Below are 26169 nucleotides of genomic sequence, written 5' to 3'. Positions count from 1 at the left end.
TCAGCATGAAACTATTAATCTTATCTCGTATCATGAGACAGACACTGATCCAAGAGATGTGATTACTTTGCTTCTGGTCATTATCCAGACTGAAAGCTGGGCTTGGGCATTTGTATCATCAACAGTTCTGCCATCAGAAAGCAAAAGATTTCAAAAACAAGGGGAAATTCTATAATCAATCCAGTTTAACATTTCATGCCAAAAATACGGTGTGGGACCAAACTCCTTTTACTCATCACGTAGCGATCCGCTGCGGTATTAAAGCCTTCATTTCTGCCCTGTGTCTACAGCTTCTTTTCCTGGACATGTAAAGCATAATAAAAGACTTGAATGTCAGGCATGAAGACTTTAAATAATATGCAATGATGAGTTTAGTCACAATTGCCACAGGTTTGTCGTGCTTCATAAGAATTTCTGAGATGGAGCTTGCAGTCAGACTCTTTGCTGCCAAGTTGCTTTTTGGTCTTTTTGAGAAGGATGGAAACTGGCTCGTGTTCAGTCCTGCAGAACTGGACTAGATTGAACTGCTCTGGAAATAGCCAGCTGCATCCCCTCCCCTCCAATGAATATACTATGAACAAGGAATTCAGTTTTAATTTGTATTACAGTTCAGCTAATTAAAGAAAACTCATTTTAAATACCTGACTGAACCAATGTGATTCAGGTTTATTCCTTACTCTTCTCCCTTCCTTTGTTTTCCGCCTCCCACTCAGTTCTTCTGAATACTTGTGACTTCATGTCTTTTCCCCCATCAAATTTGTGACACTTAAAAGATGTAGTTATTTAATATGTACCTATGAGGGATATTCAATCTGGTTTTTTGCTCCTTTAGTAGGGTAGCACTTTCTGCTCTACAACAATATTTGCAATTTTTTTTTTTTTTTACTATTTACAAATCCCAAGGGACTTTACAGATATGAAAACATGCGGTGAGAATTTCTTCTCTGTTCAACTGGATGGTTCAAACTCTGTTCCTGGAGGGAGTGAATTTTACTGTTGACCTAATTCTGCTCCCGTTAAAGTTGGCACTGAGTGGTTTTAGAGATTTTCAGCCTCAAAGCGTTACTATTCTTTGTTGAATCCAGAGTTTAAGGAGGAGAGCTGAAGTGCAGCTCTTTCAGATGGAATAAGAAAGGCTTAAGCCTGGTAATCAGAATACATTTATTAACTAACTCTGTCCAAAGAAGTGGCCTGGGAACCCAGATAGAGGGTTCAACTTGGCATTAGAATTTTGTCAGAACTTCAAAAATTTATACCTTTTGGCATCGTGGCCTGTCTCTGCTTTCTGCATCATGGGCTGTTTCAGCTTTCAGCATTTGTTCAGACTTACTGTGCAGATTGACTTCACAAAGTGGGGAAGGATGAACCAGAGGAAAGGTAAAATATAAAACCAAAAACTTCTAGGGTTTACCCTGGGAAAAAAAATTCCCATCACAAATTGGTTGCCTTCTTGAGAATAATTAAGGTCAAATTTTGGGTGTCTTATATGTGCTACATTAATTGCTATCATGTGGGGAAGAGAGTTTTTCTTTTTTTGTATTCATCTTGGTTAGGATACTGGTTGGAAATGGCTCAAATGAGGTGTGGAGTGCCTGCTCATCACAACAGAGCTCTTAAATTGGCACAACACAACAAAATAAAGGTTCTCTATTTAAAGGAAGGTCCACATCTGCAGTAATGTAGGGGTTCACAACTGGAAACTGTCCTTCCATATGCCTGTCCTGCAGCTTGTAAGCAGGACACAATGTTTTGCTAATTATTAATATGAGACTATGATCACTTACTTAATTACGTTGTATATTTTTGTGTACCTATGACCAAGGCCCAGCTTTGTGCAAAGACGTCCTTTCCTCTGGCTCTTGCAGTTGCTGAGACTGAGAGCTGTATGAAATTAAGTCACTTTAGTAAACCTGTGGATGGTTTTACTTGGTCTATCTGTCCAGACTGCAGTGCCACAGAGTAAAAGCGATTGCCTCACAAAGTCACTGCTGCCCTGGAGTAGTGAAGGGCCTTTCAATTTATTCTTGGTCATGCCTTTTTAACTTAATGTTCTTCTTCACACAAGCTGGTAGTGATGGATGTCCATTCAGACAACCTAATGGCCTCTGGTTACTATAGAAGAGCCTTTATATCAATATTCTGCAGCTGAGACCCATCAGGTTGGACTGTCAAACTGCTCTACAACACATCTAGCACCATTTTATGCAAATAATAGCTATGACAATATTGCTATACTTTATGGTATTAAGCAAGACTGTAAAAGATCAGTTTCCATAGGTCAAGAGGAAGTTGATCTTTGTAGTTTGATATATCAGAGGTCATTTCCCTCTGTCAGCGGTTGCCACCTCCAACAGTACTAAACCCACTTCAGAATGCCCTCAGCTCTTAAGGAGCCTCAGCCATACATGGAATGTCTGCTGGGACATTGTGGCGTTTCAAGAGTGGTGGGAATGTTGTGGAGTCAACATCTTCAGGGTGAGCTCCAAAAGGCAGCAGCTGGTTTACCCCGGGAATGAGATATTGCTATTTGCTCCATGCCTGTTCCTATTCCTTGATTCAACTTTGCATACAGTCTTTCATAAGTTAATTTATGTACCTGTTTGACATACTACAAGCCTGCCAAAGAGAAAACATTTAATCTCTCACTGAAACCACAGCTATATGCCAAGAGTACCTTCAATTTTTATGTTCAGCAAGGTGAGCCTTCCAGACTCCCATGACATCATTTGCCTGTGTTGCTCAGAGGTCTCAGGGACTCGTGTCCAATTCAGAGACTGTTAGAGTAGGTAACAGATTATGAGGTAACTCAGGTGTAACTTCCTCAGGACTGGTTGTGTTGTGCACAAAACTTCCAGCTACATATGTTTTTAATCAAAAAAGTTCAAATCCTTTCAATTTGTAGAGCGCTCTTCTTATGTAACTGTAAATTAAGATGTTGACTTCTTGCTAAGGCAAGAGAATCTGACAAGATCGAGGATATGAACTATGGAAAGACTGAAGCAGGAAGTGGAAGCATAATATGTATGTAATATACAGAGTTGTGCCACCATTCAGGTACAACTTAGTGTTCTAAGCACTTTGGTGGCAACTCTAATGCTCTATTTCTTCCTGTTTATTTATCTCTCTGTTGCATTGTTGCAGTGTGTTGGGAGCATGCATGCTTGTTCACTGTTACTCTAATATAGGAAATAGTCTGTGCTCCCATTTCTTTGGATTCCAGCAGGTTAGTTTGTTAGTTTCTTCACTCCATTGTTTCAGTAAATTGGTCACCTTGGCATGGTAGCAAGTTTTGGCATGACAGTAAGTTTCTGGATGTCACCTGCTCTGGACTGGCAGTTTCCTCTCTCACCTTCATACCCAGTGAGAGAGACACAAGGACCCCTTTTGTGTTTACTTAGGATTAGCACGGGGTAAAAAACCCACACAGGCTTGGATCTCAAAGCTCACAGCCTTGTGTTCCTGATGAGACTGTGAGCAGTTAGACAACTGCTGTCTTATAAATAGTATCTCTACTTTTTTGAAATGTAGAGAGGTCAGGTATTATGGTTCTGACTTGATTCTTTTAGAAGACACTGTTTATTTTCTACTACAAAGACTATTCACCACGTTACTGTGTCTTGCATTAGCATTTGCCAGTTAATGTAAAACTCTGTACCAGTCAGGTCCTGCTGCATTAGTCTTGTTCCAGTCTTTGTTCCGAAGAGCAGCATCATTACAAAATAAAAGAGTCCTTCTAAAAAGCTTTTATTTCTTGTGTGAAACTTCTTCTTTGACAAGATGAAGTGAGTCAGTCTGTCTTTAATGGGGTTGCATTGAAATGTCTGCAACTCTTGTTGTCATTCCTTGGCATGATCGTTACTTGAGGGGCAGATTAGAGGTCAATCAGCCAGAGCCACAAGGGCGCCCACAGCTAGCCTCAGGATACTCCCTACAAATGTAAGATCAAAAGGGCAGGCATATGAAAATTACTGTTTACTTTTTATGAATTATTTCCCAGAGATGGGATCATTAGCAGAATCTAAATGCTGTCTAGCTCTTAGTGCAAGGACACTCCTGACAGAATGCACTCGCTTAGGCACACCTTTCCACTCCTAAAATCAAAACATTTTCTGCTTCTGCATGTGTGGGATTTCTTTATTATTTAAATAACTTTATGTTTGTTTTGGTTTTTTTTTTCTTCTTTTCCCCAAAACACTGTCCCTACTTCTGAATGTGCTTTTAATTCCTAGATGTCATCTATTCCTTTCTTTGTGTAGCAAAAGTATTTCAAAGCCTTCATCCATACCCCAGGGATGCTCTAGGAGACACCTGAAGGAAGTAAAACTTTGTAATTTTCAGAGTGAACAGTGGCTGTTACTTACAATTCATCCCTGGTCAGTGGGTACCAGAAGTATCCCTACTGCAAACAGGGGAAAGGTGATATTGGCTGTCATGGTGAAGTGCATGTTGGCAAATGCTGATTCAATGTCTACTTCTGCAGTAATCTTCATACATCAAACTCTTCATCTGCTTCTCCAAATCAGTATATGGCTTCTGTTTGATCACAGTAATCAGGGCTATTTAGAAGGGTCACAGTATATTTGCCCTTTTGTCTTGTGTCTGGAGGTATGAAAGCATGACTTTAGAGCAAATGTTGATTGAATTCTAAAGGGACTGGTAATAGCTGGGAACATGTGTAGCCTGTGATATGCTAAACTTGTGATTCCAAGTGGAAAACTGTTTGCTTTTTAAAGTAACTTTGAAAAAGTTACCTTGAAAAACCAAATACATGGTAGATATTACTCTTTAATGAAAACCAATATGAACTTCCCTCTTATCGTCCAACATGTTACTACCCTTAATGTGAAATAATCAAATGCTGCCCAGTGTAGCAATGCAGCTAAATCTGGCTGCCAACCAAAATAAAATCCCTTATAGCTATTTTTGTATGTTCTTAAAATGTGTGCTGAGAGATTAGGCAGTTGTCTTTTTTCTCCCCTTTCTGCTATTTTTCTTAAAAAGTTTTAAAAGTTTAAAAAACCATGGAGAACTCTGTTGCAGCACCCTCCTATGATAAGGTCAGGGAGCAGAAAATCCAGTGCTGTGTTCTTTATCTAAATCCTTATTCTTGCTAATCTGGCTAGACATTTTGGATACGTGTGTTTTTACTTATTTGGCATGATGTTTTCTCAACATCGTTTTTTTGGCATTTATCTTGACAGCAGTAGCTAGAGAACTTCTTGCTAGTGTTTAAATGGATAAGCTGAGCATCTCCCTTTCTATCTGTTTCTTTTAGTGTTGGATAGATCTCAGTAAACTTTTTAATCCTTGCAAAGCAGTGGACAAAGGAAATGTGTATGCAGGATGAGTGAGGTTGCTGGGTCCTCCAAGACAGGGGTCTGCAAGTCACCATCTGGAGGTGTGGGTCTGCAGTTTAGCAGCCTTCAGAAACCTGAAACTCTAAAAATATATAAAAAATATTAGTACTAGGCAGAGTTTAGGCTTGTACTGAGCACACCCAATCTCTGAGTTTTCTACCATATGACTTGAACTTCTCAGGGTGGATCAGCAGTGGACAGGGTGTCATGCTCACAGGCTCATGAGATTCGGAGCCAGGACGTGGTGTGCTTGCCACCATTTCATGCGACTTTGCACTGAGGCAGAGCAAAATATCTAATGGTGCTGTTCGTCTCATCATCTTTGTTGTTGATATGTTCTTCTTGTAGTCATTGTGCACAATGGTTTTAAGATATCTTTTACTGTGTCTGTGCTTTGGAGGGTGTTACATGTACTTTTTTTATGATGTAGAGCAACATTAAACCCCTCTGAAGTATTATGTCTTGAAGCCAGTACCCAAATCCTGATGGGTTTTACATCACTGGTGTCTTCAGTGCTGTTTGGACAGAAGAATGGTGGAAGTCATTTTGCCACCCACATGATGAGGAGTAGAGGTGCACCTGTCAACTGATCACGGCTAAATTACCATTTCCATTTCCCTCTGTGTAGCCTTATCTTTATAGGCAGGTGTATCTCTGTTGGGAGAGGGGCTATTTTTGGCTCTACTGTAGGAGAGCCTGGAGGTAATGAGTTGTGCGTAGTAAATCTTGCTTACTCCATAATTTCCACTACATTTCAAATTAAGGGCCTAAATTAGGGTTAGTGTCAGACTTGCTCTTTTGCTATGTCCTAATTTTGTTTTAAAAGCACATAGCTAAGGACTTTAATATATTTTAGATTCAGGGCTTGTAAGTTATACTAAAATCCCTAAGGGAGGCAAAATAACTTATTAAAACCTTGCAAATGTTTTTGACTGCTGCATTCTATTATTTTCTATTCCAGTGGTAGCATACAGCCTCTGCTGCTGATGGGTGGAGGAACGCAAACCTCCAGGGCCCATTAGACTTAACTTGTTTACTGCATTGATATCTATATGTTAAATGACAAGAGAGTTCAGGTTATTGAATAATTTAAAATTCAGCTCTAATTGGTGTCATATGACCTGGAAAAGGCCATGGATGACGCCAGGAGCATGCTGTGAAATTCTTATAAATAATTCATAAATTAGATCATTCATTTGCCTGGATGTCTTGTTAAATGCAGAAGTTTGTAAGTAATAACTGATGATATAACACCTGTAAGTATTTAGTTCATATGCTGGAAGGTAATCTACCTTGATGATCTTCTAGCACAACCTGCCAGAGTACAAGAGTTAATTGCACTAGGGAGAATGCACTACATTTATTTGGGATGGGCTTTGGCAAGGCGTACGGTGCAGATGTTGCATTACACATTCTCTATCAGCTAGACAACTATTCTGTATATGCCCATGTTAAAAATGCAGCTCATCACTCTTTTGCCCTTATTTCACATGAACTCCAAATGCACTGGGAAATGGTAGTGACCTGCTCTGCTCACAAATAGTATAGTTTTTGAAATATTTATCTAGGTCTTGAACTACTGATTCTTCAGTAAAATAAAGGGCAGAAGTAAAAAATTGAAGTCAGAAGATTGGGATTTTTTTTTTTTTATTATTTTTATAATGTTGGCAGCACATTGAATCTTAATAGTTGGACCTGTGCTGTCAAGATTAGTGTAGTGGCATTTTTCTATAGTGCAAACAGGAATGATACAGTTTTGTTTAGAAAAGCAAACATGTTTGCTTAAATTTAGTGGCCGGGTACTGCACTGCCTCATGTGGGTACCGTGTGGGCTTAATGGGCATTTTGCTCGCTGTGACTTCCAAGACTTGGCACGCAGACACCTCTCTTTAGTTTTCTTGGAGCACTCTATTATTAACTGTCTTATCAGGCAGCATAAAACCAGTCTGCAGATCTGAAATGGGAGCCTTTGTTAGAGATTATCTACAGTGTTTGGGTAGCTGGAGAAGAAGGGTGGCATGTTTATGAATGCAAAATATACACTTAAAGCTAAGCGCCAGCAAATGCTCACATGCTACTTTGAATGCAGGTTTTCTGTGCACCTGGCATGCCGGCTCAAACTCTCTTAACAAAGAGGAGAAAAAATACTGAAGGCAGCACAAACATCGGAGGTGTTCCTCTGCTGTCAGCTAGCAGCTATAGATTCATTTTTTTTGTGATGTGATATTACTTTTTTTTAGCTATGCCTGTTCAGTATATTGAGTTCAGTAGATTTTTACAGGAAAAATACAGGTTGGTGACTGTCATTCATGGTATCTTTCGTTTGAGACCACTTGTTTTATTCAGTGGAATATGGCAATCATAGCTATACATAATTTCTACAGAAAATAGTGCTTTGTTTCTTGCTTGAAAAATGGTCGTCTTACCTTAGGAGTTATCTACTGTATTTATCTTAGGTAGTGACAGAGACAGTTGCTGTACTATTACATGGCACTTTGTAATAACTGATATTGGGTTATTTATGGTACAGATTTTAACAAACGATTATATGAGTTAAAGAAAAAATTTATAGACTTCAGTAGATCCTACAAATCCACTTTAAAATCTTTATGCTTTTTCATTCTCCCTGATAAATTCTTACAGATTCTTGGAAAGAGTAGCTCCTTAATCACTAGTAAGGTACTTCAGATAGTCCTATAATTTGATGTAATTGTTCTTACAAACAGCATTTCTGTTGCCCAAATGTCTGAGCTTATTTATAATATATCCTCCTTATTTTGCTGACAAAAGCAAGTGCTTATGCTGTTGATAGACCTGAAACCTAAAGCCAAACTTTATTCAGATGAGACCCATATATCAACCATTCAGAGTGGTGACTGAGTTCCAAGTTTACGTTGTGTACCTTAGTGAGGGTGCCAGCTGGGTCACTGATGGAAACACAGAATTGTTTAGGCTGGAAACCACCTCTGAGTCCAGCCATTAACCCAGCACTACCAAGCCCACTACTAACTAATCACCACATCTGCACGTCTCCTAAATGCCTCCAGGGCTGGTGACTTTACCACTGCCCTGGACAGCCTGTGCCAATGCTTCCAGTGAAGAAATTTCTCCTAATAGTGTTTGCTGACCATGTCCAAAGAACAACTACACTGGGGAAGAATCTTAAGTAGATGCCCTTAGTGCTCTTGAAGGTGTTTCTGTGTATGGTAGTCTCTGCGTCATCTTTAAAAATCTTTAATTCTCTGTATTTCTCCTCTGGTTGCTGCTTCTGTTAATTCTGCTTGGTTTTCTTCAGGATCCACATTTAGATCAGCACAACAGATTAGTTCTGAATCAACATGTTCCTTCCACTCTTTCTACCCCACTAAAAGAAACTCCTGAGCTGAAAATCCAGATTAGAGAAACAGCCTCAAGATACAGCTGAGAAATATTTTAGTTCATTGTCCCTTTTGCCTGTATTCAGACATATTTCAGCTAAAGACTACAAACCTGGGTGCTATGAACTAAACTCTTAACACTGTTAAGCATCTCTTGCAATTTTGCCCTGCACTCTAACAGCATTGTATTTTGCTGGGACCCCAGCTTTGTCCCTCAGAGTGCAGGACTTCTCAAGGTTTCTGGGCTGTTTCTTAAACATGTTTGTACATGTAATAAAATCTGTCAGGACCTTGCCTGTGCTAATATTGTAAAGATATGCTCAGTTACTAGTTCATCCCTTGCAGTACAAAGCCCTTTGTGCTGTAACTCTGCTTCCTCTGCCAGCGCTGTGAATTAGAACTGCAAAGCACACAAGTTGCATTTAAGAACAATTTGCAGAGATCATAATGCTGCATGCATAAAACTGGTGCACTGTTTGTCTGTTCGTAGGAAGTTTTAAGGACTGGATGTTTGTTTAAGCTCTGCGCTGAATCCCTGAGCAAAAATTACTGGGGTTGCAGTAAAGACTTTGTAGACCTCCACACGTCACCGTCTTTAAATCCTTCTAAAGATTATTAGGACCATTTTTAGTATCTCTTTGTTTCAGAAGAGTTTCACATCTAATCAAGTCTTATTAACTCCTTTTCTTACAAGGAGCAGTCTGAGTTTGTTTAAGCCTCAGTTAACGGAACTTGTGTCTTTAAATACAGCACAGCAAGCCTGGAAGAGCTCCGTGGAGGAGAAAAGCACAGCTGTTCCATCATGGTCCGTCATGGTTTCCATGTGTCCCATAGGCAGTATCTTTCTTAAACTCATCTTGTAAAATTACCTGATTCCTTATGCTTGTGTGTCTTTCGACTCACAGTAGTAGGTGGGTCTTTAGAATATTTTTTTCCTCTACTTTTCCCCTTTACCTGGCCTGCATTTTGCAGATCTGTCGTGTCACACGCAGGTCTCTTCTGACCCCACATCTGTGTAAATGTCAGTCCATTTGCCCTGCAATGTCTATCATCCAGCTGTATTATCAATTAAGACTTTAGCAGAAAACCCACAGATTTCTAAAAGAATTGTTGACTAGTTTCAGACTCCCAAATAGTTAATTTTTCTTTGGAGTTAGACCCTGCAAAGTGCTGAGTAGCCATCAAAGACATGTTGGAGCTCAGTCTTCTGCCTAACATGACCTCCTCCTTCTGAAGGAATAAAAAAATCCCACTCACATTCAATGACATTAATGAGAATTTTCCCCCCTGCAAACATATTGTAACTGTGAAATAACATTAAAGTTTCTCTGCCTTGTTATGAAGTCTTTAAATGTCAATGCCATTTCTGAGACCATCAGGGCAGACTTAATGGCAGCCAAGGTCAACAAATGCTAACTGGTACCTCTCTTTTAGGGCCTTTAGGGACTCTTAATAGAGTCTCAGTCATGAAGTTAATTTGCAATGTGGACCTTTATTCTTAAACCTGATGATTATTTTGTAACATCTTCATTCATGTGCTTAGATTTCTTAACATTCTCTTGTCTCTCCAGTTAGCAGAACTGCTAAAATAAAGATCTTCTCAGACATTTCATCTTTTGAGTTTCCTTTTTTTTTATGTGTGTTCTTTTTAACTACTATTTATGGGCTGCAGAAAGACAGGTGTTTGCTTTGTGTGACCACCCTACACTGCCAGCCCTAATAGGATACTCTAAGAATATCTTCAAGTCTGAGACCTTCTGCTGTCCATGGGGACTGGGAAGCCCTCCACCTTGAAAGTCTCTTCCTGTAGGTGCCCTAAATGCTCTATAACCAGAAGCAGGTGATGTGGGAAATGAGAGACTGCCTCATCCTTTCTGTATTGTCTAATTCATATTAAAAGGGCTCTGTAGCCTTTATTTGTCTAGAAAATATTGCCGACAAGGATGGCATGCTACAAATAATAAATAACAAAACTTCGTCTTTTTGGCAGCATGTTGCATTTCTGCTCAGTTGCCCTGCCAGCCCCTCTGACTTTAAAATATTTTAGTGTCCTGCACTTTTCACCCAGTCCAAGCACCAGACTTTCCTCAGACATTTAGCACTGACATTAATGCAAATGCCTCCAACTCACTGGGCCCTTTGGGGCAAAACATGACATCCTTGGCTTTCAATCACATGGCAGAGAAGATATATTTGTATGCACAAAACTGGAAATAATAAAATATCAGTATTCAGGTGCTAATCCACATTAATTTACATTCTGTGAAGCCTACAAGAAACTTGTAATTGGTTGTCTTGAAGGGCAGCTGAGTATATTTGGTATTTTGTTTATTTATTAAAAAAGAATCTAAATTATACATATAAATGTTGCGTAGATTTGTGCTATATCTCTCTTCTAATCATTACTGGACACTTGCTTGCATTCCTAAATTCGAGTGTTTTGGGTCTGACTGACTGTCTTGCACTCTGTATGCACAATACCTAGCTATTGTAAGCATTCCCAGAGGGAAAATAATTCTTTTTTTTTTTTCTTTTTTCATCAGTGGATTCCATATTTCTCTTCTAAACTACTTACACTGCAGTGGTTTTGCTATCTTTTACAAATCTGGCTTCTGTAATTAAAAAGGCCCATATCTTTGTGGAAGGTCCCAAAGGCTGGAGGAGCTTAAATTTAGTTTGTTATTGAAATTAATGCACAGTTCTAGCAAAAGAAATGTATGTGCCTGTTGCACTCCTGTGATGTGCATAAAAGCTCAAGTACTTAACTGCATAGATGAACCTTAGTGCAAAGATACTCCAGGATGTAACTAGGATTGTGATGTCTATTACATAATATCCATGACTATAACAAAACCACTAGAATTTGCTTATACTGGGTTGACGAATGTGAATTACACTTGCTTGCTTTCTTCAGAGTTTTATCAGACTATAATCACTTGCACAGCTTAATTGAAAAATCACTTACGTTTATAGCTGTATTTAAACATGTTTTGTATTTAAATGACAGCTTTTGATGTACAACCATTTTTTACAGAAAGTAGTTGGTTTTTATCTGTGTTTCTGTAAAGATATTTCAAAAACTCTCATCAAATTTCCAGCGGTAAGTAATATACCATTCAGTGCAAGGTGAAATGTTTTACATCAAATCTCCTGCTGTGTAATAGCCAATCAAAGAGTATTTATAGTGGCTGAATGGATTTTTTGGCTTGGTATTCAAAATTAAACATTTCCAAACCTTAACATTTAAGGTTTTTTGCCACTCTTCAAGTTGATTTTATTTAACCCTAGATGCTCACAACTACTTGATACTCTGAAGTGACTCATTTTATGCTGAGGATCCTGCAGACAGCAGTTTTACATTTATTACACTTGTGTAGATGGAATGAAATGTAGATTTGATAGCAGATTTGTGTCTGTGTTCTGGTAAACATTTTGTCGGGTTTGGCTGTATGTCCATCAACATGGACCAGCAGCTCTGTTTCAAAGAGAACTTGTTTGCCAAGGGTAAATGGTGAACAAATATTAATTTTAGTGATTCACAGGGAATTGTTTCTCCTATTGCAGGTATCCAGTAAGAAGACCTTGTGCCAACAGCCCTCTTTGGGGCTGGACAGCTCCTACTTGAGTGTTGGGGGACCTTGGACTCTTCATCAGAGCAGTAGAGCACCGAAGGCTGGAAGCCCAGCCCGTGCTGTGCTGTCTCAGCCTTGCAGGAATAACCATGATTACAGGACTGAAATGCACTACAACCATCAGGAGTGTCTGAAGGAGTATCCAATGGAAAATGACTTCCACAGAAAGTGCAACAACGTGATTTCCCCAGCCAAGCAGAGGAGCCCTCACCATGTAAAGCAAGCTCAGGAGATGGACCAGAGAGCAAGTGAATTTCAGAGCACATGCCCTCAGCAAGTGAGTCATGGCTGTGCCTGGAGGCACGTGGGGAGCTCAGGGAGTGTGGAAGAGAGCTGCTATGTCAGCCAGGTACTCAGAAACCAGTCTGGGACAGTTCACAAAACCTGTGATCATTCCAGGCACTGTCCAGGTTCTGGGCTGAAACACAGCACGGACTCGGAACCTAAGGAAACAGAGCTGGCCAAAAGGTTGTATGAAGAAAGAAGGCAGAAGCTGCTTCTTCAAAAAATGGAGCTGGAAATTGAAAAGGAGCGACTCCAACATTTATTGACTAAGCAAGAAGCAAAACTGCTCCTGAAACAACAGCAGCTACACCAATCTCGTCTGGATTATAACAGGTGATTTTGAGACTTACAGTTTAAAAAAAATTCTAAGATTTCTAATGAGTGCACAGGCAATAGTTGATTTAAATGGGAGAATAGAACAAGACAATAGATGGAATAAAATTTAAGGCTTATGGCACAATTTCTAAGAGTGATTCAGAGGAGAAGAGCTTTTAGTATGTTAGTGTATACTGTTGAGAAACAGCATGACAGCTGTGGAAGGCAGGCAGAGGAAAACAGTATGTGGTAGAAAGAAAGGCAGAGGAAAAGCACTGCTAAAAGACTAGGTTGGAAAAGAGAAGCAGTAGAAGAAAATGAGAGGTTAATCTAAGTGCAGGCGCTTGAGAGGAATACAGACATTTGGCATTAGGGCAGTGTCACCCTGGATGACATAGCTGTGGCATTCTTCCTTCTTCCTTCTTTCCTTGGAAAGGTCAGTTTTGAAGTGTTGCACCTTGCTAGGTCCAGTATTTCCAGATATTCCAGTATTTCCAGGACTGGGAGGAGTGTGTTTTACAGAAAATAAGGAGATCATTACATATATACACACACACACATATATATATATGTGTGTGTGCATGTATATATTTTTAAGTATGGAATATATATTTTTCCCCCTTATATTTATGGAAGAGGAAGGGAGCTCAGTGTAGCAAAGACATTTTCTTTCCAGTGATGTTAGTGAAAAGGGAGAATGCCAAGACTGAGGCACAAATATGTGCTTAAAACTTGGAGATGGATCAGCCATAGAAATGTGAGATGTGTCTTGAAAGGCCTGTGAACTTGTTGCAGAAGGTTACACTTCTCTGGCAATGTAAATAGAGTCTTTGAGAAAGAGGGAACAACTGGGTTTTTTTGCATGATGTTGAAGTGAGCAGGACAGTGAATGGAGACAGGTTAAATTAGCCACTGTAACTCAGCTGGGTACTAGCATTTCAGCATTAGGAAGGAAAAACAATAGAGAAATCTGCAGTCTTTTGGAAGAGGCTGCAGGAGTGTTTCATAGGAATGGATATTTCTATACAGTTTTAATATGGCAGCTGCTGACAGCACTCCCTGAGAGTGTGCATTAGATGACCCCTTCCTACATCTGTGTGCTGTAACCACCATGGAGGAGGAATGCATCACTTTCCTTTCCTCATTTCAACCCCCCAGTTACTTTTCAAACTGTAAAAGAGAGTACTGTAATCTCGGTGGTCTTTTGTTTGTCTTCTTGGATTGTTGTTTACATTGAAAATAATGTGTTTGTGTGGCTTTAAAAGTATCTCTCTTAGAGGAAATGTGCGTGTTGAAAATGACTGAGGTCGCTAACAAAGGATTGTGACTTCAGGTGAGAATTAAGTAGGAACAGATGGATTCTTAATCATCAAATGCCTTAATTCTATGCATGCATCCCTCTAATGAAAAACAAGTAGATATGAAGGACATGCAAACTGAGTTTTTTGGTGGATTTTTTTTCTAATGGAAATTTTTCAGGTTTGGAGGTGTAAGTTCAGAAAAAAATGCATCTTAAATATCTGTAATGATGTGGTTGTTAGTACCATTATATCTATTATAGCTACTTTTTTTTTTCTGGAAAAAATTCCTTTATGGTTTACAGAGCTTTAGTTACCTAAAAAGAATTCTATGGAGAAAAGTCATATATGATCAATGTGAGGACTTAGTATTTTGTGATCTCTTCTCAGAAGTACATATGAAGCCAGATTTGCCATATTCTTTCTATGAAAACAGCTAGAATATAACATGTTTTTTCTAAAAAATATTTCAGTATCTTTAGAATTAAATGTTTGATATTTAGAGGTAAATCTGTTAGGCATCACAGTTCTGTTTCAGTTCCAGATATATAATTCACTTTTGCACTTGGTAACAGGGTAATTTTATATACTGCTAACAATAAAAATTTGTTTAGCTAAGCTCAAATACCCTTTGCTTTATTGTCAGGAGGTTCTAACTGAATTAGAACATCATAACAATATAAAAAACAGTACAAGAAGAATCCTTTTACAGAAAAGTGTTTATTTTTGTCTGTCCTTCTGCCTGGGTAGAGTGCTGGTTAAGATCCTGGCATTGAGTGGCAAATAAGAGGTTTGACCACTTGCAGTTATTAGCAATTAGTTTTTCTAATATTTTAGCTAAAGCGTGAATTGATTCCTTTTTTTACCACACTGTATCATAACTGCTTTTAATTTCCTGCATTTCTGTATTTAGTCTCATGTGACTGTAGTACTCTCAGTTTATGTGAAATAGTTGCTCTGCTATCAGAAATGCTGTGTGTATGTGCAGTTCACTGGTTCCTCCTGGTTCAAGCCTCTTTGGAGCAGACCAGTGACAGCAAAGCTTGGAAACAGTAATTTTAGTCAAATAAAAAAGAAATACCTCTGTCTTGACTTTTCTGTCTTTATTGGAGAGAAATAATCTGTTAAAAATGGAGCATCATTTGTGGACCCATAGTTTGAGGACACAGAACCACCTTATACAAATTCTGTTCCGGCTTATGCATGGCACCTTTGAGCTCTGGTGCTGCAATCTGTAAATGAGATTTTCTGTTTCTCTAACAAAAAGACTGTGGATTTTTCTCTTATTTTTTTCCCTTTCTAATGCTGAGATGCTAGTACTCAACTGAGTTACATTGGCTGAGGTTGTCCCAGTGGTAACCCTTAGATGCAAAGGCACTGTGCCTGAACCAGCCTTCCAGTACAAAGGTATATTTGAAAGTGTGAAGATAATTGTGAGAGCATCTGCATTTAGTGTGTGTAAGTGCCCTGTTTGTAGACACATAGGTCACGTTTTAGTGGCAGGTTCCTGATGTGGTTTGACCAGCTGTAGAACCAGCTAGCTAACTAACTCATCTTTTCCAGGATTAGAGGCCATGTAGCTGGCTCAGAAGATGTGCCCATTGCTGAAGCACCCAGAGAACTTGCTCTGATGATGAATGGCAGCAGCATGGGGCTAAGGTAATTTCTCTCTTCACTTCTAAGTGCTTCACAGGGTCAGTATATCTTCTTGACAGTGTGCTGTTGCCTGCCAAGTGTATTTGTTCATGTGTTTGTTTCAGATTAAGAGCTTTTTTCTGCAGGAAGGGTAAAATTCATTGACTGCTGTGTTTTATGAGTCAACTCAGTAGTTATGCTGACCTGTTATTACTCAAAGATTAGGGGCTGACTTCATGAAGAGGCTTCAGGTTTTGTGTGCCACCTCTTAGCCCAGTGCAAAATGGAATTTTCACAAAATCTTGGTTTTAGTTCTTTGTTTTAGGTGCTGCTTGTTACTTTGTAAATTAAGGTCAGAACATCTCTTTAGTCTTTATTCAGACCTGATGTAAACAATACATTATCCTTTAACTCTCAGATAGATCTCCATGGTTGATGACAGTTACTTGTTTTTTAAATACCTCTGCATTGCACCTCTACTTCAGTGTGATCAGAGCAAACTACCACTGAAATAACTGGAAGCAGAGTTAAGCCAATATTTAGCTCTTTATCTCCATCCTGCTTGCTATTTAAAACTTCAATCAGTACACTATTGTACTTTCCTTCTGTCCTACCCTGTCGCATTCAAGTTAACACTGAAAGAAGATTCAGGCTTATTAGAAAAGCAACAAATAAAAACTGGCAAGGTTTTCTCCTTTTCTCAGAAAGTAACCACTTCTTGTTCTGTGCTGTAACTATAGGTGTTCTTTTGACCAAAGAATGCTGGACAAGATGAGGAGCTGTGCATTGAATGACTCCTTCTTTAGCAACAAGAGAATACCTCAAAATAATAAACTTCTATGTTCTGAGAATCCTGGACAAACTGATAATTCATTTATAAACTGTGGGTCCAGTACCTTCTTTTTTCGTATTTTTTAACTTTGTTGTACTAGTTTTATTTTTCTTTTTGAGATCCCTTTTCCCTGAAAAGGGATAAGCCTTTTTTTCTCCAGAACAGGAGGAGTTGTTAGTTTCCTTGGAATACTTCACTGCTTAACCAGGTGTTTGGCTGCTGTGAGTTACTGGCATATCTTTGTTGCATTCAGATGCATTTTGCTTTCATTTTCACACAAACTGAAGTGATCAAAGTATTATCACTGTAACAAAAAAGATGGAGAGCCATGACATGTTTAAGATGCAGCAGCATTAAGCCCCGTGGAGGAAAAATGTAACCTAGAACATCTGTAGGGCTTCTTGGCAACAGTTTACCAAAAACCTGCAAATGTCTACATATCCTAACAGGGAAAATTAGGAAAACCTGTGCTGTTTACAAAATGAGAGTCCCAGATTTCAAAAGGTTCCCCACCCTCTCTTCATTCCCCTGGTTTAATTTACTGTAATTTTTCAAAGTTATTGTGTGTTTGAGCAGTCTCAAGGTGCCTTGCCAGCTGGTTACAAAGTTTGGCAGCAAAACACTTGGAAGTTTTTCTTCCTATATGCCATCTTCAGTTTTGCAAAGGTTACCAGATGAATGGTCCCTAAATAATTTACTCTAATGTAAGGCTTAAAGAGGCTGTGGAAGACAAGTCCATTTGTCTCTTTTATGCATTTGAATATGTAAGTGATGTTTTCCTCAGTGCAGAGAGGCAGAGTGTGTAAGTGTGTGGCCATGTCTTAGAAAAGAGGAAGAGCTGGTAGACATACATCCTTTTCTTAACTGTCTCTTTTGGTGGTATTTTTTCCCTGCCTTTTTATTTTTTAGGTTGTTTTGTTTTGTCTTTTTCCCCTTGATGTGAGACTCTTTGTTTTTAGGTTTTTTTTTTTTTTTTGGTGGTGTTTGCTTTTTAATTTACCTATCAAACAGTTCTTGTTACAGCAAATGCCAACAGAACACTAATGGAAAATCAGCCCTCTCTGACTTCCAGTTCATACATGAGAGCTCTTCTAGCAAATCTCACAGCACAGAACTTGATTTCAGTCTTCAAATAAGCAAAACTTCAAAAATATCCTGGTATTTTAAAGGAAATGGTGAAATACCTTTAAAATATGAAACTTGCTGAAGTGAGAAGTAAAATTAGTAATATAATCAAGAACTAAAAAACATTGTTTTTTATATAATTAACAGCTCATTTTGAGTTAATTATCTACAATTACAAAAATCTAATTGCAATTTATCCTCTACTGTCTGTAGGAAGAATTGTAGACAAGGGAATGTGCATCACTGCCAGGCATAAATGCTATAGGATGGGTACAAATAATAGAGGAACCCTTAATGAAAAAAAAAAGCAAATAGGAGCGTGCAGCTGTGCCAGACTATTGAAAGGTAATTGTAGTCAGAAATGAGGTATGTAGTTTAAAAGGCATCTTGTCATCTCCTGTAGGGATTAATTTTTTCCCTCATTGAAGAAAGCAAAAAAGATTCCACAAGCAAATACAGTGCTGGGTTTGATTTCTGATACAGATTTTCTTCGCAATCTGTTAGTGAAAGTTAAAACTTTCTTCTCAGGGACTACTTCAATCTATTGCCAGATTTTCAAAGGTGGCCTGTTTGATTTTCACTTCTACTTATTAAGGTCTCTTTGTTGCCATTGTCAACAGGCATTGTCCATCTCAGCCTATTTGCATGCCTCTTCTGGTATAAATTTGCAGTTTTGGATTTGTCCTTTCCCTGATGTTTAGATGAAATGTGCCTGTCCCTTTGCCTACTTGCAGCTGGGCCGGCATTTGGGACCTGAACCACTTTCAGATGCAGGATCTCCTTTTCTCTAAGGTACAGCAGTGAGAGCAGGTTTTATTGAGGACGGTTTTCAGTAGCTTGGAGTTCTCCTAAGTGAGTCCACAGACGATTTGCAGCTATGGAGATGGTAGCTTGTGCAATTAATGGCAAGTTGTCTGTATAATTTCTTTTCAAGTCTGCCCCAGTGTGCAAGATGCTTTAAAATATTCAAAATAAAAACATAACCTGATGCATTTGTTTAGCATAAAACAGCATTTTACAAAGTGCTTTCCATCTCCCAGACGCAGATGCTTGGTACATGCTCAAGTACCCACTCCATGCGTATTCAGTAGGATCAATACACGCCAGCACCTGCTTTTGTGTGTGCTCCTGACATCTGCATCTGGGAGAGGAATTTTGAAACTCTTCCTTCCTTTGTTTAATCTTAACTTTGATCTGAATGGCATGGAAATAAGATATATTTAATGGCACCAACTTGAGGAGACAGTTTTTCACTTTGCAAGCACCCCTCCCCAGAGTGCTGCTGTGTGCCTAAACCTTAATATTCAAGATTTCCTGCTTTTCCGAGTCTTGAGTTTCCTATAAAGCTCTGCCAGTGTGGCTTTTTACTGCCTTCTCTCTAACGGGCGTCCTTGCCTCGGATTTCACACAATTCTACCACTAAGCCTCTACAAAGACCTGTGGAAAGTGTTCTAAATAGGAATTGCTGGATACAGCAGCTATCAGATGTGTTTACAGTTATCTGCAGGCACTTGTTCAGTGTATGCTACCTGGTGAAAGGATTCTTTTCTGATGTATTAAAGATTTGCAGGTGGAATTTACCACCTTTAATTTCATTGAAGGCTCTTTATTTTTGTGTGCCTCATTCTACATCACCCATGAGTATTTTTGCCAGTTTGTATTTTTAGTTACTCAAAAATATCAAACACAGGATTCAGCGGTACTTCCCCTGTACTTGGATGCTCATTGCTATGGTGATAGTTCCAGGAGGGAGTGCTGTCAGGGGTCTTTTAAAAGATTTTTATGTTTATGGTGTAACTATTTTTATTATCTAGTGAGAGAAGGTGACAATTATCTGTTGCTCCTTGTTTAATGCTTTGTTACGAACTCTCTTTTCTGAGGCTTGTTAGACATGCAGGCATCTTTCTGTGGCGATGTGCAAGCACACTTGTGTGCTTTTGTCCAAATATTCAATGCAATTAAATAGACCTGCAGAGGAACGCAGACTTGCAGCTCCCCCTGCTGTCCCAGGCATATCCAGGTTTGTTCACTCAATTCCCCCCTCCAAATAATTTAAATGTAAAATAAAAATTGTATGCAATTGCACAGCTCTGCTGCTGCTGGCCTGACTTTTGCTGGCCCCATTATTCCTGTTTTTGAGGAGAAGATAATTGAAAAACAGTGGTAGCACCCATTTGGTTTCCTATGAGGAGTTTTCTTTTTGATTCTTCATTCCAGCATGTCACCTCCCAGGTCCTGAGCCTCTGAAGGAGAAACTCTCACCACGGCTGCAATTGGCTTGTTGTCCAAAACTCCCAGGTTTAAGGTCGTCTCTCAATTTTACTTGGTCTCTTGAGGTGTATCTATATAGGACTTGGCCAACTTATAGGAATGTACTCAATACAGTTTGTTGGTATTTTTTTTTTCTATTTGCTGTTTTGGCAGACTGGCACATTAAATTGGGATGAAATCAACTGTGCTTGCAAATGGCCCATAAAATCTGTGTATCTGGAAGCTGCTTACCCACCTGTTAGTGCTCCTTTTAACAACCAAGTTACTTTCTTGTTCCAGATAATTTTACATTGAAGTTTGGATCATTTTTAGATAGGATATTTGTGGAGCAAACGCTTGTTTGGCCGGTAAAAAAAAACGTGCTTGCAGATCTGCCAATAGTGCACACGCTGAATTAGGTGCAGATATGAGTTTTTCTTTCTCTCGTGGTGGTGTCTAGCTATATATAGGCACAGCATCCTTCCAACAGATGGCTGCTGGAGTCTGCTGTGACGTATGGGAGAGTACAGTCAGAGTTAGACACACATTTTTGCTTCATTAATGCCACGTGCAGACTCTGAAGGTAGTAGGTTTTCTTGTAGAGGGTGAAGGTTTTTGTTCTGATGTGGTTACTGAAAGCATAAAGGGGAGTGTATGACAATTTTTTACATACACCTATGCATGCATTTAATGTTGGGGTTTTTTTTGTTAGGGTGGGCAGTGATCCTTATCGGACTGGAGAGAGTGGAGTTCATTTCTGCTGACCTGGTTCCTTCACTAATCTAATTTTCAGGTTTACTTTCAACTGCAACAGTGATTTCAAGCTGCCTATCTAACATTTACCTGAATTATGCTGATTCTGTTCTCATGATCGTGTCTGCTGCACACAGCAGTATTACATCATTCCCATTGCAGTCCAAAGTAACCTTGAGCAGGAAGCCTACTGAGTGACTGTGGGTATAAGATGTAAGCAGGAAATGCCATAAGTGGTTTCCATAGGCAGATACACTCAGCCTGCAGGTGAGGTCTTCAAAAAGCACAGACACTCTGGCATTAGAAACACCACTAAGCTTTGGAGGGCAGTTGGTGAAAACAGGCATGTTTCACAGGCAAGTGCTTTGGTATTTTCACAAAACTTGCATTTCTTGCTCGTGTTCGGCATGGATTTCGTTCTGGTAATACCCCACATCAAAACTGAAAATGGTTGGAGAATTTTTTCTTTGAGTTGAAATATGTGAAATGCGTGTGTCTCCTGAAGAAGTTTGTTCCTTGCCAACACTAGCAGACAGTGAGAGACATTTTTGCAAGTCATTTGCAGATGCCTCCTTTATGGGAAAATGTAGACACTGTTAGTTTACTTCCTGAATTGAATTTTGAAAACCTGAATTCTATTTTTATAAATTGGAGTGGATTACTTCTTCAGACATACCATTTTGTTACTTCTTATTTTTATGTGTAATCTTGGATGAAGAGAATATTTTGTTTAATCTAGACATTCATATGTCCCAGAAATTTATCAGTTGGAAAAGTTAAGAAAAACCTCATAAAACAAAATGTTCTGGAAGGTGGTTTTAAATCAGGAAATTTTAAACCCACCCACACAACTTTCATGCCATTTAAAGCTTATATCAGAACTGATGGGGCAGGACTAAGAACAAAAGCTATTGGTATTACAAAGTTTAGCAAGAAATCCTCTGTACCCTGCTGTTCTGCCCATGATCACAGCTGCACTAAGCTAAAACCCACTCCCCCACCCCTCCTGTGACCTTGGCTGCCCTTCAGCACTCAGAGAATTGAAGCAAAGGGCAAACTTTAGTAAATATTAGTTTCTGCCACTTGCAGATTTGCAGACTACATACAAAGATAACAGCACACGTGCTCTCACTCTCTTCCCAGCTCTTGCTCTCTCTGAAGTGGACTTTGTGTATTTGCCACTAAATTATTCTGACATAAAACTTCCCAGACCATACTGATGTATTGAGTTGAACTCTGTGGCTTTGAACGGTTGCTGAGGCTTTGCAGAACTACCCATTATATTTATAAAAGTGCTAATTTTTGAGAGCCACGCAGAGAAAATTTTAGATTCAGCCCAGCTGATTTGTTCTTCACACTGCTCCTGCAGTGAAGAGGATTGATTTTTGTGTTTCTTTCGATATTTGGCTTCATTTTCTCTGGTACCCAGTGCTTCAGGCCTTAATCCTTTAACCTTGAATGTGAGCATCAGTGCTTCAGGAGGGATCAGGCCTTTTGATGGAGAGAAAACATCTTTTGTTGTACCAAATGGTTGGGAGTGGTATAAGGCAAGACAGATCTCCAGGCAATATATATTTCACTGTTGTGTTAGAAGACTATAAACAGAGGGTGGGTTTAGTGGGGATTATAAATAATCTGGAGGAAGGTGGGGTATTAGAAGAGAAGAGAGTTAATGATTTTTTCTTTAACATTTGACCAATAACCAGTCTATCATGACAGATGTGTACTGGGTTGCCAAATGCTATAGTCTGATTTGGGTAACGGTTCAAAGCTCAGTGTGTCATGGAAATGGCACTGTGGTCCCTGATGGAACAGGGGGAAAAAAGCTTTTGAGCTTCTCAAAGGGCAGTATTTGTGGAAGCAGATGCTTGCTTGCCCTACCCAGCATAAAGAACAGTTCTGCGGGCAGCCGGGAGAGTTCGTACTGCTGGATTTTTATAGGATCATTAATTATATGTTATAAGGCAGCTAAGCATGGCATTCCTAACTCGATGAATTCCATTATGAATGGCCTTTTCATATTCCTCATCTCATTATATTAAATGCATGTGACCTGAAGTTTAGCTAAAGTTATTGTTCGGGTTAACTTTCATTTAGTGGTTGCCCTAGTTTTAGAAACAGTATGATCTTTAGATTTTATGGAAAGTCAGGTTTTTTTATGCATGTTTTTGCTGCACTATTTTAGATAATTTCATTTGAAACTGGGTAGGAACTTCTGTGAGGTGGCAAGGAAGGGATTTAGTCACTCCTTGATTTGACTGAAGATTTCTGTACCCACTGGATGACAACATCCTGTTACACGGCTTTGGCTATCATTTCCCTGCCAATAACTCTTAAACCTTCTGCTCTGTTCCATCTAGTCTTGCATATCTGACTGCCTTCCTGACACATAATCCCAGTTGTTTTGCCTTCAGATCATTCCTAATCTGGCCAAAACAGAGCTCCTTACTCTTTTCCTTCTGAATCTGTCTTAACTTCTGATTTTGATAATGCCACATCCTCCCTGCCGCTCAGACTCATAACCTCAGGATCACTTTCCTCTACATGCATCTGGAGCTGACAGCTATTGCAGCTTCTTTCTGCTTTGCAGCCAAAATATCGTTTTACTGTGTCAAGAATTAAAACAACACCCCTTGCTTTAGTCCTTCTTCTTGCACCTTGACTACTCTAAAGTCTTTAACTGCTTGGTATTCATTCACCTACTTCAAAATAAATTTCCAGAATGGGTATCTTGGCTGATTTTTCAGGTCTGGTCTGCTTTCCTTCTTTTAAACTCACTTCAGAGGCCAGTTGTCTGTTAAAAGTCATAAAGGTGTTCCTTATTTCATTTTCTCTGCCACCACCTTTTCTTCACTCTGTCAGTTATGTGGCGCTCAGAGTTTTTTGTGTGTTGGATTAACTTCTTTCAACCATGTGCTGCTACTACATGCCCTAAGTCTTTCTGTCTTTTAGAACCACTGGGTCATGTCACGACTTCTGCCTCCATCTGTGTCTTGTGACCACGTTCTTGTTTTACATTTTATCACTTGGAGCTCTTTTTTTTTTTTTTTTTTTTTTTTGGTGAACTTTTTAACAGTGCTCTTTTCCTCTCCCCACCCTTAATCCTAATTTATTGAGTTTCGAACTAATGTGTTTCTTCACACTTATCACAAAGATGATCTTTGCCTGGTATATCCACCTAAAATCTCAACCATACTCAAAAGATTTCATTGGTGACCTGGGGGAAAAAGCATTAGAACTCAACTGCAGTGACAAGTCATCAGTTCTCCTTTGTGGAAATGCTTTCGCATGGCTTCTAACATGCACAAGAATTTGAAACAAAACAACTTGCAAGTGTCTTCAGTCTTCTGTCAATAGTGCCAGCCTTCACCTCTGTATAACAACATGCCCTTCTGTTTGATCAATGCATAATTAATCCTTCTTTTCTTTTTAACTCTCTATTCCCTTAGTCTCCATTTACATCTTCGCATCCTTTTTGAGCAAACCATGTCTCTGAGAGATGGGCTAAGTTTATATACCAGCTGTGGACTCAGTAGGGCTGAGATGGTTTGGCAGCACAAATAATGCAAATCCCTGAGCCCACATCAGAGTGTCAGAGTGGCACTCATGGCATCTGCTCTGGACAGATGTTTCCACCAGGTTGTAACAAACGTATGCAAAGGTAGACTGTCCCACCCGAAAATCAGTAGTGGTAGCTCTAAGATGGCAAAAATCACTTGTGTCTGGACCAAAAGGGTTTCCAGAGGCTGGGAACTGGCAGGCTAGAGCCCAAGGCTTCACAGCACATAGTCTTGTGCCAGGATCTTTGCCCTTTATTCTTCCCCGTGATACTGGACATCAGAAGAATGCCAATACATATCTCAGTGGTATGTGCTTTTTAGTGAGGCAGTGGGTTCTGTCTGGTTTCAATTCTATTATATCTGAGTATTTTCTTAATACAAGTGCAAAAACATGTTAAATCTGTAAACATCCCGGTTGAGTCAATATTTGGTGGTACTGTCAAATTCACATAAAATACATGCACTGAAAGGAAATCTTTAGTGTGTTGGTTTTTCTGTGGGGCCCAGGCCATGGTTTTTATAGTTGTATGCCATTATTTAGGCATCTAAGTCTGTATTGCTCTTGCAATAAATACTTGATTTTACAGTCACTAGCCATCAAATATGCTCTGTGAAATATGTAACTTCAGTGAATTTAAGGCAACTGAAGTGGCTAAAATGGTTATTTTAAATCTTTACCAGGAGCTATCTTGTCAAATCTGCATCTGTTGGGCATGGTAATCTACTAATCAGAGTAAAGTCCAAAGTCTCAACTTCTCTATTTACTTCTTTTCAGGCTATAGGATTTTTTTTAAAGCAGATCAATAAACAATCTCAGTGTTTTCATTTTACTAAGCAATATAATATGGATGAGTACTAGTGTAGTGGTAAATCATTAATATACTCTTTAATCATAGAGTGACCATGTCCCACAGATGTGATTTAATAATGGAAAAAAGGCCAATGAAGTGTGAAGATGCATCAGGAAGGGTGTTTCTAACTGATCTGGGGTAGTGTATGACACCATTTTAAAAGATGCTGTAGTGTGAGAACATTTAGGATGCCATGTACATTTGTAGTTACAGACCTGGCAAAATTCTAACATGATTGTTTTTATCATGATAAAACAAAAATCAAAACCCGTGACAGGTTTGTATTTGGCAGAGGAGCCAAATGGCTTTTTGGAATAAGTAAAGCACTGCAGCTTCCTGATTCACTAGTCCCAAGATCTGTAAGACTTTGACACTAACAGACTATAACCCTGAAAACCTGCAGTAACCCTGAAAACCTGTGCTTAACATGCTTGATTCAATCATCCTGCAGTACAAATAAAGGTGATTAAAATAAGAGGACAGAAATTTCATGGAAAAATATGGGTCCTACAAGAGTGTGTCTATGTTGTTTTCAGTGATAATGGTTCCTGGTTAGAGAAATCAGATTCTGCAGCCTCAGAAAAATAGACAGGATAAAATCTCTGATTGTGTTTATTATGGAATTTGATGCATTTATGAAAGACTTTCACTGCGACATATTCCCTGATATGAGGAGAGCTGTCAGTGACCCAGAAAGTCACCTCAGGACCCTTAGGGATATGTCTGTTTGCCCGGTTTAGTGGTTATTAATTTTAGCTTTTATTGATTTGAGAAATCTGAAACTTTGTTCCTTCATTTCCTCACTTAGAAACCAGATATGAAAATTTGTCCTACTGGTATCTTAAACATTGAAACTTAGCATCAATGGAGTGTAACTTTGTGAGCAGAAGCAACTGTAG

The 26169-nt window shown here is 39.1% G+C and overlaps 1 protein-coding gene across 1 annotated transcript in view; it reads left to right on the top strand.

The window, feature by feature from the left end:
* Window positions 1-26169, top strand: part of KIAA1328 (KIAA1328 ortholog) — a 173373-nt gene that overhangs the window by 102723 nt on the left and 44481 nt on the right. The window contains exons 7-8 of the mRNA XM_033086007.1: window positions 12299-12984; window positions 15828-15923. Of these exons, the coding sequence (XP_032941898.1) occupies window positions 12299-12984; window positions 15828-15923 (782 nt within the window). The remainder of the gene's footprint in view (window positions 1-12298; window positions 12985-15827; window positions 15924-26169) is intronic.

The sequence above is a fragment of the Catharus ustulatus genome, chromosome Z (genome assembly GCF_009819885.2).
Source record: "Catharus ustulatus isolate bCatUst1 chromosome Z, bCatUst1.pri.v2, whole genome shotgun sequence".
In the NCBI taxonomy this organism is placed as follows: domain Eukaryota; kingdom Metazoa; phylum Chordata; class Aves; order Passeriformes; family Turdidae; genus Catharus; species Catharus ustulatus.
Note: the sequence above shows the minus strand (reverse complement) of the source record. Positions and strands in the feature narration are given on the sequence as shown.